Source organism: Staurois parvus, unplaced genomic scaffold, assembly GCF_062004578.1.
Source record: "Staurois parvus isolate SC_StPar_1 unplaced genomic scaffold, SC_StPar_1.0 ptg000264l, whole genome shotgun sequence".
NCBI classification, from domain to species: domain Eukaryota; kingdom Metazoa; phylum Chordata; class Amphibia; order Anura; family Ranidae; genus Staurois; species Staurois parvus.
In genome coordinates, this window is record NW_028318060.1 from 7,740,129 (window position 1) to 7,765,777 (window position 25,649).

The window sequence follows — 25,649 nt, forward strand, 5'->3', positions numbered from 1 at the left end:
TCGTCAGAATGCAAGCCAGATGCAGGACCATGGGTGCAGCAGCAAGTAAGTATGGCAGCCGTCAGAATGCAAGTCAGATGCAGGACTGTGGGTGCAGCAGCAGGTAGGTTTGGCAGCCGTCAGGATGCAAGCCAGGTGCAGGTACAGGTATGTAGATGCAGCAGAGTCAGACAGGCCGGGTCAGTATTAAACGAGCAGATGAAGTACAAGGGGGCAGGCAAGCGGATGGTCAGGGATAGCCGAGGTTGGTGCAGGCGGAGTTCTTTCTTAGTCAGGTCAGATCAGAATACTGCCAACAGAATCAGGTAATAAGTGCAGGGACGTTGTAGACCAGAAGGCATTGATTGTACTGTATTGCAGGTTTAAATAGCCTGCCTGGTGGTGAGGTATACTCTTCCGCGCTTCTGCGCATGCACGCCCGCATGCTCCTGTGAATGCGCACTCGCACCACCACGACCCGAAGGGATCTGTCGCCGTCGCACGGCTGCGCGGCGACAGGGTCCCTGCTAAGTGGATACTTAAATAAACTGCATTCAATAGTTTTCTAGTCTGCGTATCCTGTTGGTGCACCTTCACAGGAACATTTGGCTGAAGTGTTGGTCAGCGGAGTTACCTTGCAAGAAGCAGTTGAAAATTTACCCTTTAAAGGGGAACATTTGTTTTCTTCTGCCCTTGATAACTACATCCAGAGAATAACTGTGGTACTCTGTTGTTTCATAGGTATACAAGCCATGCATTCCTTCTACCTGCAAAAGCATTCATTCTGCCAATCTCACGCCTTGGGTTTCAAGCCATGTTAATCCCAGCTCCTCAAGAAGCTGTTGACTCCAATGGGAAATTGCAGTGAGAAATTGCAGAAGAGTGGGTCCGTAACACAGTGGCTCCAGGTTACATACCAAAATTGCAGAGCCTTCCCCCTCTGTGCCTTATGCTAGCCAATGTTTCTTTGAATCCACAAAAAAGGACTGTTTTTTTCCTAGTACTCGATCACCTGCTATCTCAGGAATTGATTGTTTCTGTCCAGGAAAGCGAAGGTTTTCCCAGTTTATACTTAAAACTCTTCACGGTTCCAAAACTGAATACCAATGTTCATTTGCATCCTAGATTTCATGGCTTTCAAAAACTTTCTCTGAGTACATATGTTCCAGATGCAATCAATGAAATTAGATTTTCTGATGTCTTTAGATATCAAGGATACTTATATCCATGTTCCAATTTTCCCACCTTACCAAAGATTCCAGTGTTTGTCACTAAAGCATCGCCATTTTCAGTTTGTGGTCCTATGATTCGGTCTGTCCACTGCTTCCAGAGTGTTCACCAAGGTGCTAGCTTGGTCTTGGGGCTCTTACATACTATTTCTATCATAGGTTACCTGGACTGTTTGCTCCTGAGGGAGCCAGCATCTTCAGTGTGGCCAGCATCTTCAGTGTGGGCACCCAGCTGTGATAGCCTGCGGCTTCACAGCTGGGTACCCCCTGCGCATGCACGAATAGCGCCGTGCTTCATGAATGGTCCTGTAGTCTTCTGGGACCTCTCACGTGTCCTAAAAGACTACAGGGAGGGAGGGAGGACACCTTCTGCTTCCGATCGCCTAGGCGATCGGAGCGAAAGTGGGAGCAGGTACCTGTCAAAATCGGGTACCCGCCCCCCCCCCAAAGGTGCCAATCCTTAATGGGGAGTGGGGGAGCAGTCCTTAATTCGGAACATTCCCTTTTGGATGGAGCTCTGCTTTAAGTACAGTATATTGTGGGCTGTATCCTGGCTTGTCAATCTGGAGTACACCAGGGTCTGGCTGTGATGTTCAGATTTAAGCCATGGCTGTTCTTTTTCAGAGACAATTGCTTCACATTCCTTGATGCATGGCTTTGTACAAGGAGTCAAGAGTATCATTCCAGTAGTTATGGCTCCATTAACTCTTTGGGACCTCAATTTGGTTTCTGTATTGAAGAATTCTCCTTTTGAACCTCCTCTCCTTACCCGTAAGGAACCTTTTCTGGTGCTCCAATTTGATAAGTTGATTTTACAGCTCAGCTTTCCTTTTTACCTAAGGAGGTCTGTTCATTCCACCTAAAACGGTACTTTACTCTGTCAATTAACATTAGCTTTTTGTAATCCTTATGCTGCTAGTCTTAGTAAACAGTTAGGAAAGTATATTATATTTACTTTATAAAACTTTTTTTTACATTTCATCTGTTGTTTCCTGGTTTCTGGCCTAGGACAATTTATGTCATACATCCCAGGAGTCTTCATGGGCATATTTCTTTCTTTCATTTGGAGGAGGGAAGGAGGGCTTTTCATAGTAAAGCATAATTTTTGGCTTGAATTCCTGAGGTAGGGGCAGATGGATTCCAGGAAGTAAATTCTGCATGAATTGTCCCAAGATGGCCATACGTAGAAATGCTATGAGGTGTTTTTCAAAGTGATTTATCAACAAAATAAAGCATGGAGACATGGATGGATGGGCGAGTTTTCTTTGGATATAAAAAATGAATTAAATAGTGTTTTTGGTTTGTGGTGCTCAGATATAGTTATGTTCCACTTTAAACAGGACATTTTATTACCTTCTTTCTGTCCTCATCCTCAAGGGACAAGAATTTTCATACTTTGGATATAGTTTGTGCAGTTAAGATGTACCTAAAGTGCTGCAATTCGTTAGTCCGATTTCTTCTTTGTGCTTCCTAAAGGCCAAGGAAGGATCATGAAGCTTTACAAATTCTCCATGGATCTGTCAGCTTATTTAAGTTTCAGTGCTTTTGGTTATGGTTCATTCTAGAAGTGCATGTTTGAAAGGCTGCTACCTGGTCTTTGGTTCAAACTTTTATGAAGATCTTCCAAGTGGATGTCCTAGCCTCTGAGGATACGGCAAATCCTGCAGACTGCTCTGTGAGGTTCTAATCTATTCTAGTTTAGTTCTTTAGGGCCTGTTGGCTAATTGTCATGTTACCCTCCCCTCATGTTCAGTGCTATGGTACATCCCTATTGTAATTATGAAGATACCCTGTGTCCTGGGATGTATGATAAAGAAAATGGAATTTTTTGTTTACCTGTTGTAAAATCCTTTTCTTGGTGTACACCACAGGACAGGACACAGGGATCCCTCCCCTCTTCATTAACTGGTTCGTTGCTTGTTACAAAACTGAAGCTATGCCTAGCTGGGAGGGGTTATGCCTGGGAAGATATTTCCTGTCTTATTTTTTACTAGTGTCCAGTCACCTGAGGATGGCAGCTTAACCCTATCATAATGAATATAGAGATACCCTGTGTCCTAGAATGTACTCCAAGAAAAGGTAAACCAAAATTAAAATTTTTGTTAATATTGTTATACTGCAATGTTCATTATGAGAATACAGTTACAAAACTAACTACCAAATGTGTGGCTTTATTATATTAATATATCATATATTGGAAAATGCTTTGATATTTACCATCCATATGAATCAAGGTGAGAGAGAATAGCAAGGTTGGCAGACAATGGAATATGTACTATATGACATATGCTACTCTTATAGCCCTAATAAGCCCTACAAAGCCCTATTGACATTACTGACATCTATACAGGATCTTGCTGGCAGAATGATCTTGAATAAAAATGTTATGTTCATAAACTGTGTTTACACATGTATAGACACATAAATGCTCATACAGCGTGTAGATATGTAAAATTCTTCCATTCTTCTAACGGGCATACGCATGTACATGTGTTTGTTTGCATTCATCTTAAAGCAAATTACCAACCTTGGATGCAGATTTTTATATTTTAATTTTGCACTTTGAAGAATTTGGAGCAAGTTTACTGATCTTTATGTACTGTGTTCTTTGGACAGAGAAACAATGGGACTGCATTCAGATTTAAAAAAAAACACAGTGCATGTGCCCAAACAAGAAATCAAGACAAAGGGATGTTTGTGTTTCTTACATACCAGGACCTGCTTTTAACTTTAAAGTAGCATCATAGGCTTTTCTAAGCATTTGTGGCTGTGCTGTACGCCTCTTGACCATACTGGCTAACAGTTTATTATTACTAGCACAGCAGATGAGGGTTTTGAGGGCCATTGCTAAAAGTTTCCCCTAAAAGCTTGACAAGGAGGATCAGCAACAACTGAAACAAACTCCGCATATAGTTGAGGTAGCAGTGGTAGCTAAGGTTTGCAAACACAAAGCTCCTGAAAGCGACACTCCAAGCCAAATATCTTAGCTTGAACCTTGTCTGAATAAGTTAATAATATCAATATGTAAAAGAGAGTATTCACGTAGCAAGTCATATTTTATGACAAGTCACAAAGTAAATATTGGTAATTTAATAATTTTTTCGACATATAATTGCAGTTCACAAATTCACTTTGAAGCATATTTTTAAAGAACTGAATGTGACAGTCACTGAAGGTGAATCAATCAGTATAATCTAAAACATATGGCCAAGAGGAGACACCTGCAGTGAATGTCACATTTGCTGCTTTATAAATATTACCCATAGTATAAACCATAAAAGGCAATATTATTTATATATGTCTTTGCAAATTACTTTTCTGAAGTACTATTGCATTCTTTCTTTGTGTCCTCTTGTGTTTTGTAATACACAAGAAATACTGTTAGGCACAGTAAAACTTTGCCACCCAAGATGCCTTTACTAGAGTTTGGTTCTAATTGGAGATTATACAGGTAAGAAATGTGTTGTGAAGTAAACAGTTATGTGATCTATGTTTAGTATTGAGTATGTTTTAAAATGCAAATCTAACCCCAAAATGTCACATTTGTTTAACCTCATGGAAGGAAACATTGTGTTAACAGTGTTTTTTTCATTGTCTATCTAGTGTTGTTTCCGAAGCTCTATATTGTCCGCCATGTACTGTATGAAATACTGGGTTTGTTATCTTGTGTAATTGAACAGGGCTCTTGAACTGTTATTACAGTAAAATTAAAATAAAATAGCATAACATTCCTAAAAGGCGAGATTTAGATTTTTATATCGAACATATACAGCATATAGTTGTAAGAAAATGTGCAAATCTTAATAAATAATATTTTTCATAATGTGTTAGTGTGATGGGTTGAAGAGCCCTGTTCTGTGAAATCTTGATGTCTAAGAAAGAACAGCTCATGCTGTATGTGCTTAAATACACAATTTAATTGAGGTCTAACAGTAGGAGAATAAGCTAGTGGTCTCTATTTGTAGTCTGAATATCATCACATGCTGTGATATAGAAGATGTATTGCAGCATATATAATGTTTCAAACAAGCTCTATTCGTTTATTCTGTGTAGTCAGTGGTAGACATCCTTAAACAATATACACCATGTTAATACATACATAGCTACATTGCCATTAAGCTGCCATTTCATGTGAATGGATTTATTTTTAAACAAAATCTCTTTATCCACATACTTAACATTGGGTTTTTCTTTTTGGGACAAATGCATGGAATCTGAACTTCATTAAATTTTTATATAGCCAATTTCAGTTCTAATATTGATGTTTTGTTTTGTTAAAATTCGGTCAAATTAATATATATTTTGTCATGTTTATCATCTTCGATATATGCCATTTTATTTTGTCATGTATTTATTTTGAGTTGCAGTGTTACCAACTGTGTCTGCTATGAGACATTGTAACCATTCTTTTTTCCATTGTTAGTATGTATGGTATTCCTACAGCGATGCTCAGTAATCTAGTACAGATCATATTTATTGTGCTAGCTTTATACCTAAGCAGATCAATGATATGCATTGTGTCATATTTAACAGCCAGAAGAATAAGTAATATAAGCTTTTGTATTTATTTATTAAATATTTTACAAGCACAAATTATGGTTATACTGTAATTCCAGCATTTATGAGTTTTTAGAATGTGAAACTGCAATGCAATCATATTATTAAATGCACAATAACACACTTTCTGCAGCTTTTACAATCTCTTCTTTATCTAGTACATTTTCATATTGATCCAAAGTGATCTAATATACAGTATTATATCTCTTTATACACATATGCCTCTGTGTGCTCCTATTTTTACTATTAGAAGGTGAAAGATAGTGAGCAGAATAGAACAAAGTAGAGAACAGACAATTTCTATGCTTAAACATTTTTTTATGCGTAAGGGTCCTGGTTGAAACAGATTAGACTTTCTTTGCATTTGCTGGTACCCATATTTAGAATGTACCATATGTACAACAGAGCTGGCTACTAATAAAGGAGTTACTGCAGTCAGCACCACAGGGCAGTAGCACATACCAATTTTCAGTTTAGTGCTGGCCTCCAACGACCATGTACTTTAGGAAGTGTGCTCTTCATAGGTTTAAATAAACTAGGACTGGTAAACCTTTGTTCCTCCAGTGTCACAGTACAATTGGCACATAAATCTGCATTCAGAAGACACTAAATTATATTTCTAAAATGTTTCCTTCAAATTATAATTGAGCTTTTGCACAAACTGAACCAACATTTTAGTCTTAAAATGTCAAACTTTAGAGATGTTTACTATGCCAATACATTTTGGTATAAGGTTAGTATTTCCAGTCACATGAGAGACCAAGTGGATTGCAATGTGTGCTTGAGGTTTACTACCTTCATAACTTCATAAGTGTGTTTGTATTCAGCTGGGTGCATTCATACTCCTGCAAACATAAACTGCCATAATTTTAACATCTTATGCTAAGAAAACATTACCTTTTATGATTTTTTATCTAACATTGTATTCCTTTGTTTTCTTTTCTATTCCTCTTTCTCTTCTACCGCTGGATGCAATGCACTGGCACTAGTGAACTACAGCCCTCCCTTGACAGGGCTCGAAGTGCTAGTACCAACTGTTTGAGGCCAGATACTAGTTTGCATTCACCAGAACGAGAAAGGTATAAACCAGACTTCTTCATTTTTATCATGTGTCGTAGTGGTTTTCTTTTTCCTTTTTTTTTCTCATATCATTCAGAACTTTATTTTGTTTTCATTTCAGCTTTGTCATGCTGTGTTGTGTTGTCCTCAAAAGCGTCCTTGTATCATTCAAAATTCAAATGCATCAGGAAATGAAGGAACAGGTTCATATACAGTGGACGTGAATATAATATAGAGAATCTCAAAATATTTTTTTTTATATGCAACAGAATTTCAAAGATAAACTTAGCAGTTTTTGAGTTTAAGTGGTATTAAACCCAAAAACAAAAAAAAATATCTATTGCAGTTTACCAATCTTTGCATGTGGTGACTGCATTCACTTTCTTTTACTAAGGATTTTCTCCCTTTATTTTCACCTGGTGATCTGGCCAGTAACACACTTCCTGCCTTAGGTTTTCTCTACTCTGGATGGAAAGGTCAACAGAGGCACCTTTGGAGAGCAGCATTGTCAATCTGGGGAGCACTTGATAAGCAAATTAAAGTCAATCTCCATGCAAACAGTTTTTAAGCAGTTACAGCAACCATTTCTTTCTTTTGGGATAAAGGTGTTACATACATTGAAGTGGAACTTTACCCATAACAACTTGATAAAAAAAATACTACATTAATAATTATGCTACCAAAATTAGTGCATGCTGTACATTTCCTCTAGCATTGTTACTGTTTCTTCTTCCTGAAGGCTGCCATTTTGCTGAAGCCCAGAGCCCCTGAGCAGCAGTAAATCTTTAGACAGTGTTTTACTGGATTTTAAACAGCATAGACACTTATTTAGAATGTTTTACATAACTATAACTGCAAAAGGGATAAAGGTGTTACATACGTAGAAGTGGAACTTTACCCATAACAACTTGATAAAAAAAATAATACTACATGAATAATTATGCTACCAAAATTAGTGTGCGCATTAAATTTCCTTGAGCATTGTTACTGTTTCTTCTTCCTGAAGGCTGCCATTTTGCTGAAGTCCAGAGCCCCTGAGTGGCAGTGAATCTTTAGACAGTGTTTTACTGGATTTTAAACAGTATAGACACTTATTTTGAATGTTTTTCATAACTATAACTGCAAAAGCGGTCAGCATGAAGTAATCTAACAGGATTTAGTTTTCTGACTAAAGTTCCAGTTTGCCACTGTCAATGTTAAATGGTTTGGGTCATTCCTCGCCACTTTTGCTGGACAATTTGATCTAGTAAAGGACGTTTGAAAATAACAGACTTATTGGCTGGACCACCAGGTTAAAATAAAATAAAAATGTCTAAAAAAAAGAACTAATGCAGCCCCCATGTCTAAGAATTGGTAAGCTACAATATAATGAATACATTTGTATTTTTTGGTTTTACACCACTTTTATGTTTCCAACAAAAATAATCCACAAACAGTTATCATGCTTGTTGGGGTTAGACCAAGTGCTGCAATATCTGGAAGTGTTGGGAGAATTTTGAATATCTCTTATAAATTATTTTAATGTGCTCTGGCTGATCCTGAATGTACAGTTGGTGGTTGATATTGCCTAGCATATTAAGAAAACTTTTCCTATCAAAATCAATTTGGTAATTTTTTTCATTGGAAAAGTAGGCAATCGATTTACTATGCATACTTTAGAATTTGCAAGAATTATGTGTAAAGGTCACTGTACAAAATTGTGCTCTGTGATCATGTCAGGGACATAGTTCTCTATCAGATTTACTTTGGTGATATGTTGCAATCTGACTGCATAATATCCTTTAGGTTTCGGAACAACTATGTTGTGCAAAGGTCTTTCTGTTTGGATATAAATTGAATTGATTATTTAAGTAGGCCATTGCACTTTATAATTGTTGTTAAATGTAAACATAAAGGATATTTTGTCTAGATTGTGGAATCAGATTGTAACAAGTGTAACTTGCTTTTCCCACTCTTTATTCAACTTTACAGTACATTCAATGGAAATCTCTCAAGGTTATCGGCTCAAAGCTTAGAACTTTTGACATCAGAGGCATACACAACCGCAGAGTAGTGTCCTGCAGGCTAAAAAAGTCATATAAAGTATGCTGCAGGGATTAGTAGCCATGCTGAAAAATGAAATTAAGAAACTGGTTCTTAACAGGTCAGATGTTACCAGTATAACTTCAGCTGCTATCACTAAATGCAGATCACACACTAATTAAGGTCTGAGTAGAGTATTATCACCGATTGGGGCCACCAGGCCAAGATATATTACTTGTACTGGCTGAGAGGAAAATACCCTCTACCCCCAGCTCAGTCCTGCCCTGAGCCCCTTAGGTTCTGCAACTTAGATATTCAAGCACAACTGTAATTGTATGTTATCATTTACATAGGGCAGTTCATTCTTGTAATTAAAATCTGTGGCCAGTCATATTTATGGTGATTTGAATTTGGAAGAAATACCTGTATCAAAGACACACATTTATTCATACAAACTACCTGTGTGATCTTTAAAGGAGAGCATACATATATCACCACTTGTTGTGTAGTACTACATCCATCGTAAAACTTCTCTTAAAAAAAAACAACTTGTGTATCCTAATAATGAAAGCAAAAATTCAGATATCACCCTAACCATTTCATAAAGGTATAGATTTAGTATCCTTAAAGTGGAGTTCCGGTTGTTTTTTCTTTTTTTTTTTTTTTAAAAGCACCCTCCAGATCATAGCAGCTTATGCCATGCGATTTGGCATAAGCTGTTTAAGTAATTGTTTGTGTTCCTATTTAAATAAATGTTACTTACTGGCTCAGTTCTATAGTGTAATGTTCCATCTTGAGTGTGGGCATCTGAAGCCCGCTCGGTCTTTCTTCCGGGAAATGATGAAGCTGGCTACCCAGTATGCACCTCCCAATCTCGCTCCTGTGCAGTGTGAAGAAAATACTGTGCATTCAGTGTATTGAAGGTTGCCATAGCAATGGCAGCACTGGCAGAGGTTCCCACCCCATTGCTATGGCAACATGTCAATCAATACAGCAACCCGGAAGGAAGCTAGCATTCCACACAGCTATTCCATGAGCCATTGGACGGGAGGTTGTGAAGATCTTTTCTATCAAAAAAGGTAGAAAAACTTAGAAAAAATGTTTACGTGTCCCCAAACATTGATGGCATAGCAATTAGGCACAGCTTGGGCAGAAGTGAAAAAAATGGGTGGAACTCCTCTTTAGAATTTATTGTATAGACAATTTTAGGTTTCAGTTGCAGACATTGTACACCAGCAACCTAAAAGTTCTTTGCAATGTCTATGATTATCAGTATTTATGATTATCTGCCAGCTTGGGGGAAAACCACACAGTTGAGAGTAGGAAGCTACAAATTGAAGTCTTCAGTTTAAGACAATTCCATCTGAGAAAATAGCATACCAAGAACAGCATTTAATATACCGTATGTTATAAACTGCATCTTTGCTTCCAAGCTGCCTATGTGATTTTCTTTCCTTGGACACTTTAGAGTCAGAATACAATGATGCTCCATTTTGTAAAAAAGAGAAGGTACACTAGCACTAGATTTAAGGTATAGTGGCATTATGGTTTTCTTTCTTAGCTTGAAGGTGGAGGTATTACTGTCAGAAGTGATTTTTCAGGTAGTGTAATCTAATACCAGACCACAAACACAGAAATATTAAAAAAAAACTCTGAAGTATTCTACGTAAGGTAGTAGTGAGGGTGTATGTATACCGTATGTGTGCAAATTAGAACAGTGCAACCTATATGGTATTATTTTTGATAGATGACTGAAGATTTCAATGACTTTGAGCTTACTATTTAACATAATATGTGACAGATAATGACATGTTACTGTACCAATGTTGCACTGTCTTACTGCTTACACAGATTTATGCTTTGCCAAATGTTATGCATATACTGTATGTTGGTTTTTTCTTTGATTCATCTGCATTATACAATGCATGCCTAAACTTGAACTCTGCATATCTTGTCATCAAGTGTGTTGCCCTATAGGTAGTATTGTGCAATAAATGTCACTTTTTTGTATCAAACATTTTAAATCAAGTTTGGTAGAGATTATTAAAGTGTACTTGTCCGCCCACAGTTTCAGACAATCTAGACACTAAGTGAAAGCTGGAGACACAAGCAAACCTGCTTTTTATTTTTTTAGAGGTACAGAGAGGATTAAGTGTAGTCTGCCATAATAGCTTACTAAATACACAGTCTCCATTGAGGTGTTATAGATGTACCTAATCAGCCAGTCTCAAATTGGAGTCTGGATATAAGTCTCTTTAATCAGTGTGCTTTCTTCTTTGCATTTTGCCAGATTGTTAGTTTAGGCAACAGTGTCCTGGAGCGTAAAGCCCTAAATGAGGACACAATACCTCCACTGGCTCAGTTTGACTCACATAACTTTCATGACACACAAGAGGATGTGTTGAAATAAAAAGCTGTCTCTAGCACTAGCAATTGCTTCTGGTGAAGTACATATAAAGTGGTTGTAAAGCTCATACAAAAAAAATGAACAAAGCATATTCTTCAATAGTGGATACTAGCCTGAATGCAAAACACCAAGTGTGATTCTTTGATCTCTCCTCTCTCTGCTTATCTGTCGCCTGTTGCCTCCCCCCCCCCTTCAGTACACAGCAGCTGACTCATCCTCAGCTCTGTATTTTTTCCTCTGTCAGTGTATAGAGGAGGGTGTGTTCCCTCCCTCCAGTCAGCTATCAGATATTGAGGAACCCTGTGCTCTAGGTCTGCAGTGTGTGTGTGTGTGTGCCATCTGAATCCCTCCCCCTGCTTTCTAGAGCTCAGAGATATGCAAAATACATGTTTTAGAAGGCTCTACAGGAGAAAATGGCTGCAGATAAACAGGTACAACGTATGTAGGATTTTTATCATCTCTCTATATCACCAGAGGCTAGTCACTTTCCTGGGTATATTAAAAGGTTTACAACCACTTTAAAGCATCCAAATAAAAAAAGAAAAAATAAGTCACACTCACAACACATGACAGCAAAAAAATGTATCCTCAAAACTTCTCCACAGCTCAGGATGGCAATGTATTTTTAACCCAAAGTCCCAAGGTCTGTGTCAAGATAGAAATGTTCGAGTAAAATTCAACTACTGGATCCAGTTGGCACTTTTTTCATTTAATGAGTCTGTACTAAGAAAACTGGAGCAATATTTGGATTAAGGGACTGAAAAGGCTGTATATTGCATTGTAGAGTAGAATCGGAGCTCCAAAGTTCACAATATATGTTTAGTAAATTGCATTTGCATTGTGGATCATCAGGTGAACCAGATATTAAAGGATAATTATGGTGGGTGTCGTTAGTGATATTTTCATTTTTTGTAGTTTAATCATCCTTTACATCATAGCATGCTGATCTAGCTCCAGTAAACTAAAGTAGTTTTGGATAACTGCACTTTACATATAATTTTTAATCTACATATTGCCTAAAACTGCCTCATCTTATAGTAATGCAATTTTGAATTGATACACTGATTAGTTGCCCACCCCACAAAATTGCTTTATGTGTAACAAGTACACTTTAACACTCTATACATACACATGTTCCTGTTGTGAAGTTTTACTATGCACCTCTCAAAGTGCTTTGTATGTATGTAATCTCATTCTCATTGCTGTTTCTTTTTATTATTATTTCTGCTTTGCTTTGTTTTCTTTTATTTATCATTTCATCTCAGGCAGCCCAGAAAATTGGAAAGATCTAGCAACCAAAAACAGAATAGAAAAAGCATGGTTTCTGAAGTAGAAAGGTAGGAGAGTTTCTCGTGCATTTTTAGAAAAAGATAAGTATGCAACTTGTTAGTGAGCAATTGACTTACGACAGGAACATTAGGAGCAGATGAATACTTTCTAAATGTCCATTGTATACTGACATCTTGTGATGAGAATGTTGGAAGTTCTACTTTTTACTTTTGCACTGCACATCAGTAAGGCAAATGCTGGAAAAAAAAGTAAAATGGCAAAACAGGGTAAAGTACAACAAATAATAAACACTCCCCCCCTTTTTACTACATGTAAGTATATAGAAAATCATACTTCACATATACGTATATTTATTTTTAAATATGAAATGTACTTCACTCCCAGGCTATGCTATTATTTTTTTTTACTGTAAATAACTCAGTTATTTAGTGGCAGAACCTGCTATTAAATTCCTTACAGTATTGCTATTCTTCTGGATTTCAGGTTTTTTCTCAATTCTTTTTTTCAATACATTTTGCAATGGTCAACCATATCATGACAGGTACATAGGTGAACAAAACTTTGGTATCATAAAGTTGTGAAAACCTTAGAACCCCCAACCTCCCACCCAGCCCAGCTCTTAAACAAATATCAGGCTTTTTTCCAAAACCAGAAGAACCAGCAAAGGGAGTGCCTATAGTAGTCCCCCAAAAAACAAAAAGAACTGCAAACATAAGGATGAAAACAAATACCCCACTGCACCAAATAGTGCAGTAGGGGAAACAAAAAAATGTATGTAGACCTTTCTCAACAAAAGCGCCATTAAATCAGTTTTCCATGGCACAGCAGGAAGCAAAGGTGAGCTAGACAGTCATATCCAGCTGGGTGCATAAATGAAGTAAGGCACAAATCATATAGTCAGGTAAAAAAATATGGTGCAGAACAGGACGTTCAAGTTCATGCCAACCAAACATTCAGAAGCATCTTCCAGAGAGGTAAAGAATTGAGCTTTACCGTTCGCAACAAACAACATGCTGTAGGGCTGTTTTTTATCTTAGAGTATGTGCTTAACCAATATGAACACAGCCCTTGGCTCAAAAGAGTGGATTCAAAGAAATCAGAGAAAATAAAGATACGGTTTCCATTGTAGGCTAGATTGCCCAGTGAGCGAAGAATTGCTTCTGGAAATGTAGAAGCTTCACCAATAGTGGGTGAGGAGGTGCACCTGAGGGCAGTAGGTGTGGAAGTACCTGGTGAGTCCTCTCGATGGCGAACAGAGAGATTTAGCCTGCTGTTGGCTGAATCTGAGACACAGGAGTGCAGAACCAAATGCACTCCTGTGATCCCCAGAAGTATGGCCAAAAAGCTTTGGCCATACCTCTCATTTATCTTAGGAGCATAGGCTGTGACACTTTCAGTCACAGGCCAGCAGCAGAAGAAGGTGCAGTAGAATTTTTTTTAAAATTGGGGCAATTATACTGGGCTCATTGCTAGTGTGTACCTATTAAGTCTGTGCAGCCTCCTTTTGGTTTGTTGGTTTGCACATACATTTACCAGTTTCTGGATCGTACACAGACCTGCTCAGTCTCTCCTGCAATCTTTTCAGCCAGGACATTTACGTCTGCTCCCTGTTGCCACATGTGACAAATTACAGATGGCATTAACCCCTTCATATCCTTCAGTGTTCTTCTGAGCACCATTTGTAGGAATTACTCACTTGCATACTAACTATGGCAAGTCATAAGTGCGAGGGCAATGGTCCTGCAGACTTTACCAGCCCATGATCCACCAACTGTTGCAGGGGTCTTGCAATGTACCTTGTAAGGGACCTGACACTGATAGCCTAGGCTGTTGTACTGTTCCTGAATTGCATCACTCCTCAGGTATCCTTATCCAGGGATGAATTTTCTACTACTATGCGTGCCTTTATGGAAAACATTTCAGCATTGCTAGCATTTGATAGCAGAAAGTTAGGGCTATGAGTGTTTATCCATGCCCTCTTCTCAATCACTGATTTCCCTCTAACTGCAACTGCTTTTGCACAATCAGCTGAGGATTATCTGTGTTTGTTGACTTGATACATGAGGAGTCTCAGTCCACTGTCATAACTTTGAAGCTTAAGGATACCATTTTGGTCCTTATTGCACATTTGCCTTGACCTGGAACAATCATTTGTTGCTTTCAGGCCTCCAAGTCCAAGGCACAACCTGGGCCTCAGTTCTGCTGTAAAGCCACCTGTTCCCTGGACACTTTAGACATTTGGGTCCAAAGTGTGGTATCCAGGGGCTTCATTCTAGAGATTTGGTTTTTGTCTCTACCGCACTTCATGTTGTCAAACCTACCAGCATCCACGCTGCTGTGGCACATATCCTCAATAAAGGTCTCATAGTTATTGTTCTGCAAAAGGAGAGAGGGTTTCCACCCAATCTTGTTTATTGTTCCCAAAGCAAAAGGGGAGTTGCATCCCATTCTGGACCTAGAGGTTCTCAACACCTTCCTTCAGGTATGGAAATTCTTCATGGAATCTTCAAAGTCAGTCATTGTTTCCTTCTGTCTGGGGGGCTTTTTGTGGATATCAATGATTTGTTTGTTATCCCCATTTTTCCCGCACATTATTTTATACTTGCATCACAACAATACCAGTTTGTGTATCAAACAACACTTTGATACATAATACTGCATTATTTCAATTATAATAATGTGTGCATAATCAGTTTTGTTGCTCTTATTTAGTATAGGTGAAACCTATAGATAAAGCACAATTGGGCAGCACAGTGGTTAGCACTTCCTCCTAGCAGCACTAGGGTCGTCGATTTGAATCCCAACCATGACACTACCTGCCTGGAGTTTGCATGTTCTTCTTTTGCCTGTGTGGGTTTCCTCCAAGTACACTGAGTTCCTCCCACACTCCAAAGACATGCTGGTAGGTTAATTGGCTCCTGTCTAAATTGTCCCTAGTATATGTATGTATGAATGTAAGATGGGGACCTTAGATTGTATGCTCCTTGAAGGCAGGGACTGATGTGAATGTATAATAAATGAGTAAAGAGCTGCGTAAATTGACAGTACTATATAAGTACCTGTAATAAATAAATAGATATTGATATAAAAAATTGCTATAAATACCCACAAACAATATACTAATGTACAAAGTGAGCAATACATTGTATTTTTTTATCAATATCATAGCATATACAAATAAACTATTCTATGCACAAATATCAAAGAAAAATAACTTTGGATCAAAATAGTCTTTGTGAAACTAAATAAAGTTCTAAACATCTAGCTTCTAGTGTGCCTTTTAATACTCATACCACCGTGTCAATGTTGCGAACAAAACATGCCCAACACCTATGTTCTTGAAAGCTAGCAAGTCAAATTCTCCCTCAGTTTACTATCACACCCGGAAAGCACATTTCTCATTCAAAACAAGGAATTTTAAAGGAAAGGTTAAAGTGTTACTAAACCCACAACAGTAAAACCAGTCTGTTTTACTCACTGTGGATTTTAAGGGGTTAATCCTTTGCATTGTGTAAAAAGGCTGTTTGGTCCTGTTTTTCAGGGGTTTTGCATCCTCGTAGAGCAGCAAGAAAACTCCTCCTACAACCTTTTACCAGTGCTCTGCTGAAGTCACAACAGTGCTCTAACTGCTGATGAGAAAATGTATTTAACAGATTATATTTACTAAAATAATTGCATTTCCATGTTCTGTGTACTGTGGGAGACCAGATATAGTGAATGCAGGATTCTGGATTTAGTAACACTTTAAGACAAGATCACAATAAATTATGCCAACTGTAGTCTCATCTGCTTTTTGCCTGATGAGAAATATGGTCCTGAGATTCTATTTATCATTCATAGATATTACATATGCATATATCTGGGTTATATTTAACCAGAAAATATCAAAGGAATACAGGTAAGGCCTGTGTTCTATATTCCTTCACATTTTTATATACTATTTTTGTTTTGTGGAGTTTGCCTACCTTAGGATATAGAGGTCTGTAATTCATAACTTAAAATACTAGCTACAGTAATTTGCACTTCAAAATCAGAACTTCACATGCCAGCCTTGTCTGCCCTTTGCATTCTAGCAACTTCCCGCCTGGCCTATAGCAGATTGACGGCCGGGCGGGGCACTTGCTGTTGTGACTGGGCGTCATATGACGTCCTGTCAAAAGCAGTTGTTCACGTGGTAGTGGGTCTGCGCAGTGGCGCAATCTGTCACCAGCTGTGTCCACGGGACACAGACGATGACATATCACTACAATGGCCCGTTGCCAGAGTCATGTGATCGCTGTGACCAATCACAGCAGTTCACATGTCGACTGTATACAATGGATGGCTTCCTGTCATGCCATTCATTGTATACAATTGTATTGTTAGCTGTGATTGATCAAAGCAGTCACATGGTACAGGCAGGGCCAATCACAGCCCATCTGAATCATGTGATGAGCTTTGCCCAATCACAGCTAATCACAAAAAAACACTGAATGAATCAGTTTCATTCAGTAACAATGATTGCAAATATCAATGAAATACATTGGTATTAGCAATCATAATGTGTGAAAAAAAAATCCCGATCGCTTGCCCGGAGTAGCTCAATGTTACTATGGTAACATTGTATTGCTTTGGTTACAGTGTGTTGAAAAAAAAATAGTAAAAAAAAGAAAAAATAATGTAATAAAAAATAATAGAAAAATGTGGAAAAAAATAAAAAAAATTTTTTTTTTGTTTACATACTGTCACCAGTCAGTGTCCCTGATCACTGCCACACAAGTTATATAATCACGCTGTACTGGATTGGTGACGACATGTTTAAAAAAAATACATATATATATATATTTTTTAATTTCTACATTTTCCAAAAAATTGTAACAAAAAAAACTCACCATGCCTCTTGGACTGTCTATTTTCCAAAAATGGGTAATTTGGGGGGGTATTTGTACTATGCTAACGTTTTCGGGCCTCAAGAAATGAGATTGTCCGTCAGTACATTGATTGATCGATTGTCATATATATATATATATATACCATGGTTTGTGAACTCTATAACTTTCCTACAGACTAAATGATATACACTAATTTGGGGTATTTTCACCAAAGAAATGCAGCAGAATACATTTTGACCTAAATTTATGAAGACATTTTATTGATTTTCAAACTTTTATAACAACAACAAAGAAAAAGGGTTTTTATTTTGTTTATTTAGCAAAAAATAAAAAACTCAGTGGTGATTAAATACCACCAAAAGAAAGGTCTATTTGTGTGAAAAAAAGATACATTTTTTAATGGATACAATGTTGCATGACCACGCAAATTGGCAATCAAAGTGCGATAACACTGAAAGTTGGCATGGGCAGGAAGGGGATAAAAGTGCCCTGTATTTAAGTGGCTAGACATGGACAGTTGGTAGGCAGACTTCTTTAGCTGGTAGTGCCTGGATCCTGGGGAATGGGCTTTACACCCAGAGGTGTAAAAGAACACGTGGGGGATGCCAGATGTAGAATTCCTGTCCTCCAGGTTCAACAACAAACTTAACAGTTTTATCTCCAAAGATTCTCTGGCAGAAGCAATAGATGTTCTGGTGGCTCCATGGGATCAGTACAATCTGATCTGTACATTTCCTTTCCTGAAATTTCTTCCACATCTGCAATACAGAATCAGAATAGAGGACATTCTGGAAACCCTCATATCTTTGAATTGGCAAGGAAAATCTGGTACTCTGACCTGGTAAGACTCCCTGTACATGCACCTTAGACTTTTAAAAGCCGTCAGGATTTTATATCCCAAGAACTGTTTTACCATCTTGCTTCATGGTCGTTGCCTATAACATCTTGGATGTTCATTCTCAGATTTTGAGGGACAGAAGCCTCCCTGAATCTGTAATGCCTATGATCATAAAAGTCCACTTTCTGGAAAGTCTGCCAACAAATATAGAAGACATATTTTGCTTGGTGCAAGGAAGAAACTTTCATCCCAGAGTATATTCTGTGGGACATATTCTGACCTTTTTACAACTGAGGATGGACCAGCAGTTGAACCTGATTACACTGTTCAACAAATTTTTATTTTTTGCCAGTTTTGGAAACAAAAGGATCCATTTCTTAATGAATTTCACATTCTGAGTTCAAATATAACAATGAAATTTGTCAATTGGCTCTAGTTTTTCTGTAAACGGAAAGTTTTCTACTATAGGCGTAATGACTACATAATGCACAATAATTATATAGATAGATGTCTTTCCACAAATATAAAGCAAGTGATATTGACTACATAACAAAGCCTAAATGGCATAATATATTGCATAGGATTACCAAGAAAAATTATAGCCATAAGCTAAGTTGAATCATTTTAATACTTAGGATTCTCACTAGTTTTGTCTTCAGTTTGTGTCGGTTTTGCTTCTCTTGGCTTTTCTCTTGTATTCGAGGAAAGGTCTATCTCTTACAACTGTCCAGCAATAGTCAGCAAGCATTAATGGGCTCCATTTACCTTGATATCTTCTTTCCATAGCTGCAATGTCTTGATGGAAGCGCTCTCCGTGTTCATCACTCACTGCTCCACAGTTTGGTGGGAAAAAATCCAGATGCGAATGTAGAAAATGAATTTTTAGAGACATGTTTTTAGAGACTCTCCAAATCATTGGCACTGCGAAAGGCATAGATGCCTTTTTTCCATTCAACCATTGCTCCAGTGCCGTCCCACAAGAATTGCAGCATATATGTGGTGCCCAGCTCTTGTCCTGGTCTCCTATCTTGCAGCCAAAATACAAGTTGTAGGCTTTCTTAATCATTCCTGTTATCCTCCTTTTTTGTGAGATAAAAGTTATTTCACCGCAGATATAGCAGAAATGATCTGCTTTATTCACACAAGTTCGAGGCATTACTGAGTAGCCTATATAAGCATAAAACGAAATGTAAAGACGCTGTCGAACTACAATCAGCTACAGATACTGCAGCTTTTATGCAGTGAAGTGATGCAATTAAAGGCTAATATTGCATCATCTCAGTATACATGCAATTTTCTATTGGTCACCAGTATCAATTGCACAATATGCAGCTGAAGTTGCATCATAATTTTGAATGGCTTACGTCATTAGATGGGTGAATATATCATGGAAACTAGAGCCAATCAACATTTTTTAGGGTCATTTTCGTTTTCAGCACCCCAAAATTATGTAAGATTAGCTAATTTTATGCCCAAAACTTTTTACCTGTTGAACAGTGTTATCATTAAGGGTCAAATCTTGTCATCTTTTTTCAGAGACCGCTACCCTTCTTGTTCCTTAATAAAGACTTTTGTACAGGGTGCCTCCTATGCGGAGGTATATTTACCTGTCTCTCTGATCTAAATGTGTGCTTCTTGGCATTTCAGAAACCTCCTTTTGAACTCATCAAGGATATTGCCCTTCCCATTCTTGCTCATAAGGTTTGTTTCCCTTGTCACCATCACTTCTGAAAGTACATTCTCTGGACTGGCAGCTTTGCCTTGTACAGAACCTTCTCTAGTCTTACATGAAAACAAGCTATTATGTTGTTGAGGCCAGAACCTCTTTCCTTCCTGAACATTGTTCTTGTAATCCTCTGTCTGTTTCCAGTACATCATAAAAATATTCTCTTCACTGTCTGGATGTAGTTTGTGCTTAACTAGACTATCTTGAAGCCATTGCTTGCATTAGGAGGATTCATTTTCTCTTTGTCATCACAGTTAATCCCTGCACAAGGGAATCATCTTTTCACTCCACCATTTCTTGGTTGCTCAAGACAGAATATTGTTCAAGCCTGTGGTCTTAAGGATCAAGTTCCACTTTTTCCTACTAGATCTGTGAGTGCCTTTTAGACTTTCCAGCATCAGACAAATGTTTCCCAGGTTTTCAAGGCTTCTGTTCACACAATCTTGAAGTTCTACTAGGTGGATGCCAGCTTTGGACATGAGGTTGTTCAGACAGGTTTTAGAGCTGTTGGAAGCCTCCAGTTGTTTTCTGATTTTTCTTAGCGGGCCTGTTTGCTGTTCTGACCACCCCTCAGTTGGACTGCTTTGGGCTCTCACAAATGTCTCTGTATTTTGTGTGCCTCAATGAAGAGAAAAAAAATAGAATTCTTATACTCACCATAAAATCTATTTATTGGTGTTCCCTAAGGGACACAGGTTCCATCACTCTGTTTTTATGGTCTTGCTCTCAGCACTGTTTTATGTCAAAACTGCGGTATTCTGTGTGTGGGAGGGGTTATATTAGGCTAGCCACCTTTTTGTCAGCAGTGTCTAAATTATCCTGTGGGTGACAGTGTAACCCAAATGTCTCAGAATCTTGTGCTCCTCATTGAACTCCAAAAATGATTTTACTGTTCACAAAAATTCTATTATGTTTGAAGCAGACATTTATCACAGGTTCAAAACAAAACATAAAAACCTGCGCTAAGGTTTTAACATAAAATTAAAAGAAATACAAAAAACAGTAAATTATATGTTGTACTGGTGCTGATGTTTAAGTGTAACCCACTGATATATAAACACAAAATCTCTACACAACACTCAAACAATGTATATAAACCTTAATTAACTACAGAAAAATTTTTTAGTGTCCATAAATGTCCAATCATGATAAAGTGCTTCCAGTCCACAATTTATGATATCCTCTTCATTAAAGTGCTAAGTGCTCAGGTAAAACAAATTGACTGGTGCTCATTGATTGCTCATCAATCTGTGACCCCCTCTGTGACCCCCTTTGCGACCACATTTACCAGATCTGGTGGAACCTTTGCTCTATGCAACAGAGTCAAACAGCAATTTTGTCTAGTGAGGAATTTCTCCTTTTCTCTCACATCTTGTTGCTCTCTATCCTCTCCTTCCAGCCAAGAGCATAGCCATGGATAGTCTAATACTTCAAGTAAAAATCAGAGAGGAAGAGGAAGCCCTCATAGTGTAATATTGTCTTTATTAAAAGAAAGGTTGAAGAATTTCACTTACAATAAACATACAAACATTTAGCCTTGTAAAGCTTGCAGTAACGTTGCGGTCTTGGAATGCTACTATCCGCTTGTGTGATGTCACCGGAAACAAGTTCTCTAAAGATGCCCAGTGGGAGGGGCAAAACTCGCTGAACTGAGCTTCTGGTTTCTGGTGACTTCAGGGAGGGTTAAGGCTACACAGCAAGCAGATATACAGCTAACAGGCAAAACACTCAAGCACTGATGAAAATCAAGCCTCCCCAGTAGCCAGAATCAGGTGGAGCCTAATTACTGGGATCTGCTGGCTGCTGGGAGACACCTGCTGGTGGCCAGTGGAACTGTGCCCTTCAGATCTAGGAACCAAAGTGCCACCAGAAGGTGATGCAGGTCCTGACATTTATCTTCTTTTTTTGTACAAAATGGGACAAGAGTATGCGGACAATTGTTATTTACTTCAGCTTCAGTCTGTAAAGAATTTTTATTAATAGTCTTTTGGTTTGCTATTAAGGACTGTCAGATTAGGACATTCAGAGCATATGTTAAATCTTATTTATGTTATAAAAATGTATACATGTACACTATAGTTTTGCCAATAATGGTGATATGCTTATAGAATGCTAGTACAGGATAGAACCTTGAAAGCAATTACTTAGAGCTGAGTCCAGTGTTGGTAGTCAGAGCACACCTGAAAAGGGTTCACCTTAAGATCAAAGTAGTATACACAGCGTGTGTTATTTTTAGGCATGCACATGCAATAATTAGAGATGTTTTTATCAGTTTACAATTTTAGATGGCAATAAAACAATTTCTACTTGTGTCAACAGCAAGGTGGGGCCTCTCAGCAGACCCTCTGGTAAGTTCAATGGCCAGCAAGTTAGCAGTGAGCAAGACTAAGCTATGACAAGGGCAGCATGGTAATTTAGATGTAAGATTTTAAACAATTGAGCAATATTATGAATGTTATTTAATATTTAAATGTATGATTTCAAAAGCAGAGATAAGCAAATATTAAGAAAACTGCTATTTTTATTGAAGTGATCTGGGTACAGAAGAGTAAAACTTTGTAAATACAATCGTTTCTTTATGTCCAAGAAAATCAGTGGGAATTGAAGGCATGTCAGTTTCACAAAGACCAATTTGCTCATCTCTGTTCTGATTCTCTAGGTTTTTTTGTATTCTAGAAAATCTGACTTGCTTTACATTTTCAATCACATTTTGAAATTTCAAATTCAAAAAACTGTACGTATGTGTAGATTTCTGAATTAACTTGTGCTTGTAACCTTACAGAAACCATCAACTAGGAAGCCAGTCATCCACGGGTGATTCTTCATTCAGTCGAAGAGGAAGGCAACTTCCACAGGTCCCTGTAAGAAGCAACAGTGTAGAACAAGGTAGCCCAAGTGACCAACCACACTTGAGAGCAGTGTTTTGTGCTTTTATTTGTTCTATGAGTTATGGTGTGGATTGGTGGATTACTAATGGTCTTGCTGTGTTTTTTTTATTGTTGAGTGATTATCTTTCAAAGTGTAAATCTTTGTGCAATTTTTCATGTCTAGTCATGCTTGAATATGCTTATTCGAATACTTTTGTGTTGTGCAGAAATGGAGTTGTGCTCTTTGTCCATGTTTAGCATTGTCTTGCTTGTGAGGTTTACACCATAACCAAACCATGAATTTGATACAGAAGCAAAACTGTGTTACATCACTGTTGCAAAGTCATCAATATGGGAGTATCTGTGAAAAGTCATCTACCTAAACTGTATGACCCAATGGGCTAGTCATACGTTTTTTTTTATTAGCGATCCATACCATATTGTTTTTATATAAGAAACAGCATTCTCAGCAATGTGGTGGTATAGAAAACACATGAAGATATTTATTGAGTGTATTTTAAGTTACAGTATCATGGATTATGTGTAATTTAAAATGGAACGGATTTTATATTACAGCATGTTGTGGATGAGTGCAAAATCTGTTTATAACAGCTTGTGATATGAGTTCTCAAACTTGCCAACTCTTCTTGTGATTTGATTTTGATTCTTACAGTATCAATTGACTAGGAAAATAGTGTTTATATGATACCTCCCAGGTGCATTCATTTTGGACAAGCTAAAATAAATAGAAAACTGTTTTCTCTTCAATGACTACTTTAGGAGTTGTGTCATGATATACGAACGCAGAAGCAGAGCACAAAGACTATAATTGCAAAATGTTTCACAAAAGCATGCATCTTAGAATTTGTATGTGCCTTTAATAAGTACATTGCAGCTGCCTAAAATATACCACTAAAAAAAAACATATTAACTAGGTTGTTAGGGCACCTATTATCCAACTTAAAAGTAAAAATGTATATATTTTGAAGAGTTTACTAACAAATCTTGAAACAGTTGAAAATATATCTGTATTTTGACATCTTCAACCCTTGTTGAGCTGTCTAATTGCCATAAAAATAAATTTAAGTTGTGTATTGCCTATTAAACTCAAAAAAGAATAATTTGCGGAACAATATTGGCAGCCTGTTTTTACATAAGAATTAACTGCTGCACCATATACATGATTAGGTATCTAATTTTCAGGGCTGTAATGTTAACATTACAAATCTATATTATGTTAATACTATATAGTTCTATGTAATAAGATTTTGAAAAAAAATATAAAAAGACTAGCATGCATACTAGGTATGTGGTAGTTTGAATGTGAATGCTGTTGTATTGTTTTAGGTGCAGTTGTTTGGGATCTTCTGTTTCCACTAAGTGACAATATGGTTTACTTTTGCTATACTGGTCTGAAAATAGTTTGCTGAAAACACTGGGCTTACTGTTGGAACTATCTAACATGTAAATGCCTAGTCTTTGAATATTCTATTTGAAAACTACATTATGGCTTGTTTCTTTTTTGTTTTAGTTCATTACACTATATGAGTTGGTTCAATCTTTTAATTTTTAAATATGTACAAGGGCCCTTTTTTTTTTACAAAACTATATTTTCAGTTATAATTCTGTCATAATCGACCAGAACCACATGAGTCTTAACATCTTCGGTAATTTAATGGCAATTCATTCTTAAGCCATGCAGTAAGGAGACACAGTAATACCAGGGCTGTTGCTTCCCTTATGTAACTTGCAGCTGATTTGGTGAGTGGTTAGGGTTGAGGATCACAAAAAAATCTTTGTGCTTTCTGCTAGAACAGAGTTCTGGTACCCAAAGGGAAAGGTGGCACTTTCTTATGGTGTATACTGTCTGCTTGTGCAATTTATTTGAAACATATTCAATAAACTGATAGCTTTTTATTTCATGTATGCCAGCACTGACGTGCTTACTTGAGTAGTTATTGTACTATGCATGGCAGACTAAAATCATACCGTTCTTGGGGTTTTAAACAACAAAATATACAATTAAACAAATTATTTCCTGTCAACTGAAACTTCAACCACATCATGGTCTTTACTCATCTTTGAGCAGATATTAGTCATTTTAGCTACTTCTGCGACATCTCTAGACCTGCATCTGTATGAATCAACTTACATTCTGACATGATAGTATCTATAGCAGTGCTCTGTGTCCTACTTAGCTAATCTATTCCATTTGAATATCTCAGTGTGCTGGTAAAGGAAAGATAATTCAGTAACTTACAAGCTTTTACTTACAATATTGTGCTTGAATTCATTTTATAAATATTTTTTTTTCCTTTTACATTGTCGTTTGTAATCCTTTGTAGACATTGATAGGATTCTGAGAATTGTTAACAGTTATTACATTGCTTATGTATAGTAGTTGTTCTGTACATGTAAGGTATTTTAATACCTTTTAAGGGGCATTGTGTATAGCAATTGCCTTAATTTTATAAGAGACATTTCTTGAAGCTGTCACTGAATGTGAATTATAAAGAGATTTATGTATTATATATATATATAGATCTAGCAAGTAAAGTCAATCATACACTTTTGTTCACCGAATCTATTTGATCCAAGAGATAACCTTATTTTTTTAATAGTTCTCTAATCTGTAAGCTAATAAACCTCTGACCCTAGAACAAAGCAAAAGTCTATTACTTAATGACAAGGTATATATTTAACAGTTCCACTTGTGGCATACAATCAGGCTGAATACTAACTTTTAAATATATATTTGTGTGAAATATAGAAATTAAAAAGTGGAATAATTTATTTCATCACCA

General features: G+C 37.3%; 1 protein-coding gene across 24 annotated transcripts in view; it reads left to right on the forward strand.

Annotated features, from left to right (window-relative positions):
- RIMS1 (regulating synaptic membrane exocytosis 1) overlaps nt 1–25,649 on the forward strand; it is a 438,679-nt gene that overhangs the window by 253,112 nt on the left and 159,918 nt on the right. For 7 of the 24 annotated variants that reach the window (XM_089681365.1, XM_089681373.1, XM_089681347.1 and 4 more), the window contains 4 exons: nt 4,582–4,659; nt 6,755–6,844; nt 12,519–12,590; nt 22,761–22,864. In XM_089681365.1, coding sequence (XP_089537491.1) covers nt 4,582–4,659; nt 6,755–6,844; nt 12,519–12,590; nt 22,761–22,864 — 344 coding nt within the window. The remainder of the gene's footprint in view (nt 1–4,581; nt 4,660–6,754; nt 6,845–12,518; nt 12,591–22,760; nt 22,865–25,649) is intronic. The other 17 variants (XM_089681367.1, XM_089681351.1, XM_089681355.1 and 14 more) reach the window with 6 other exon arrangements.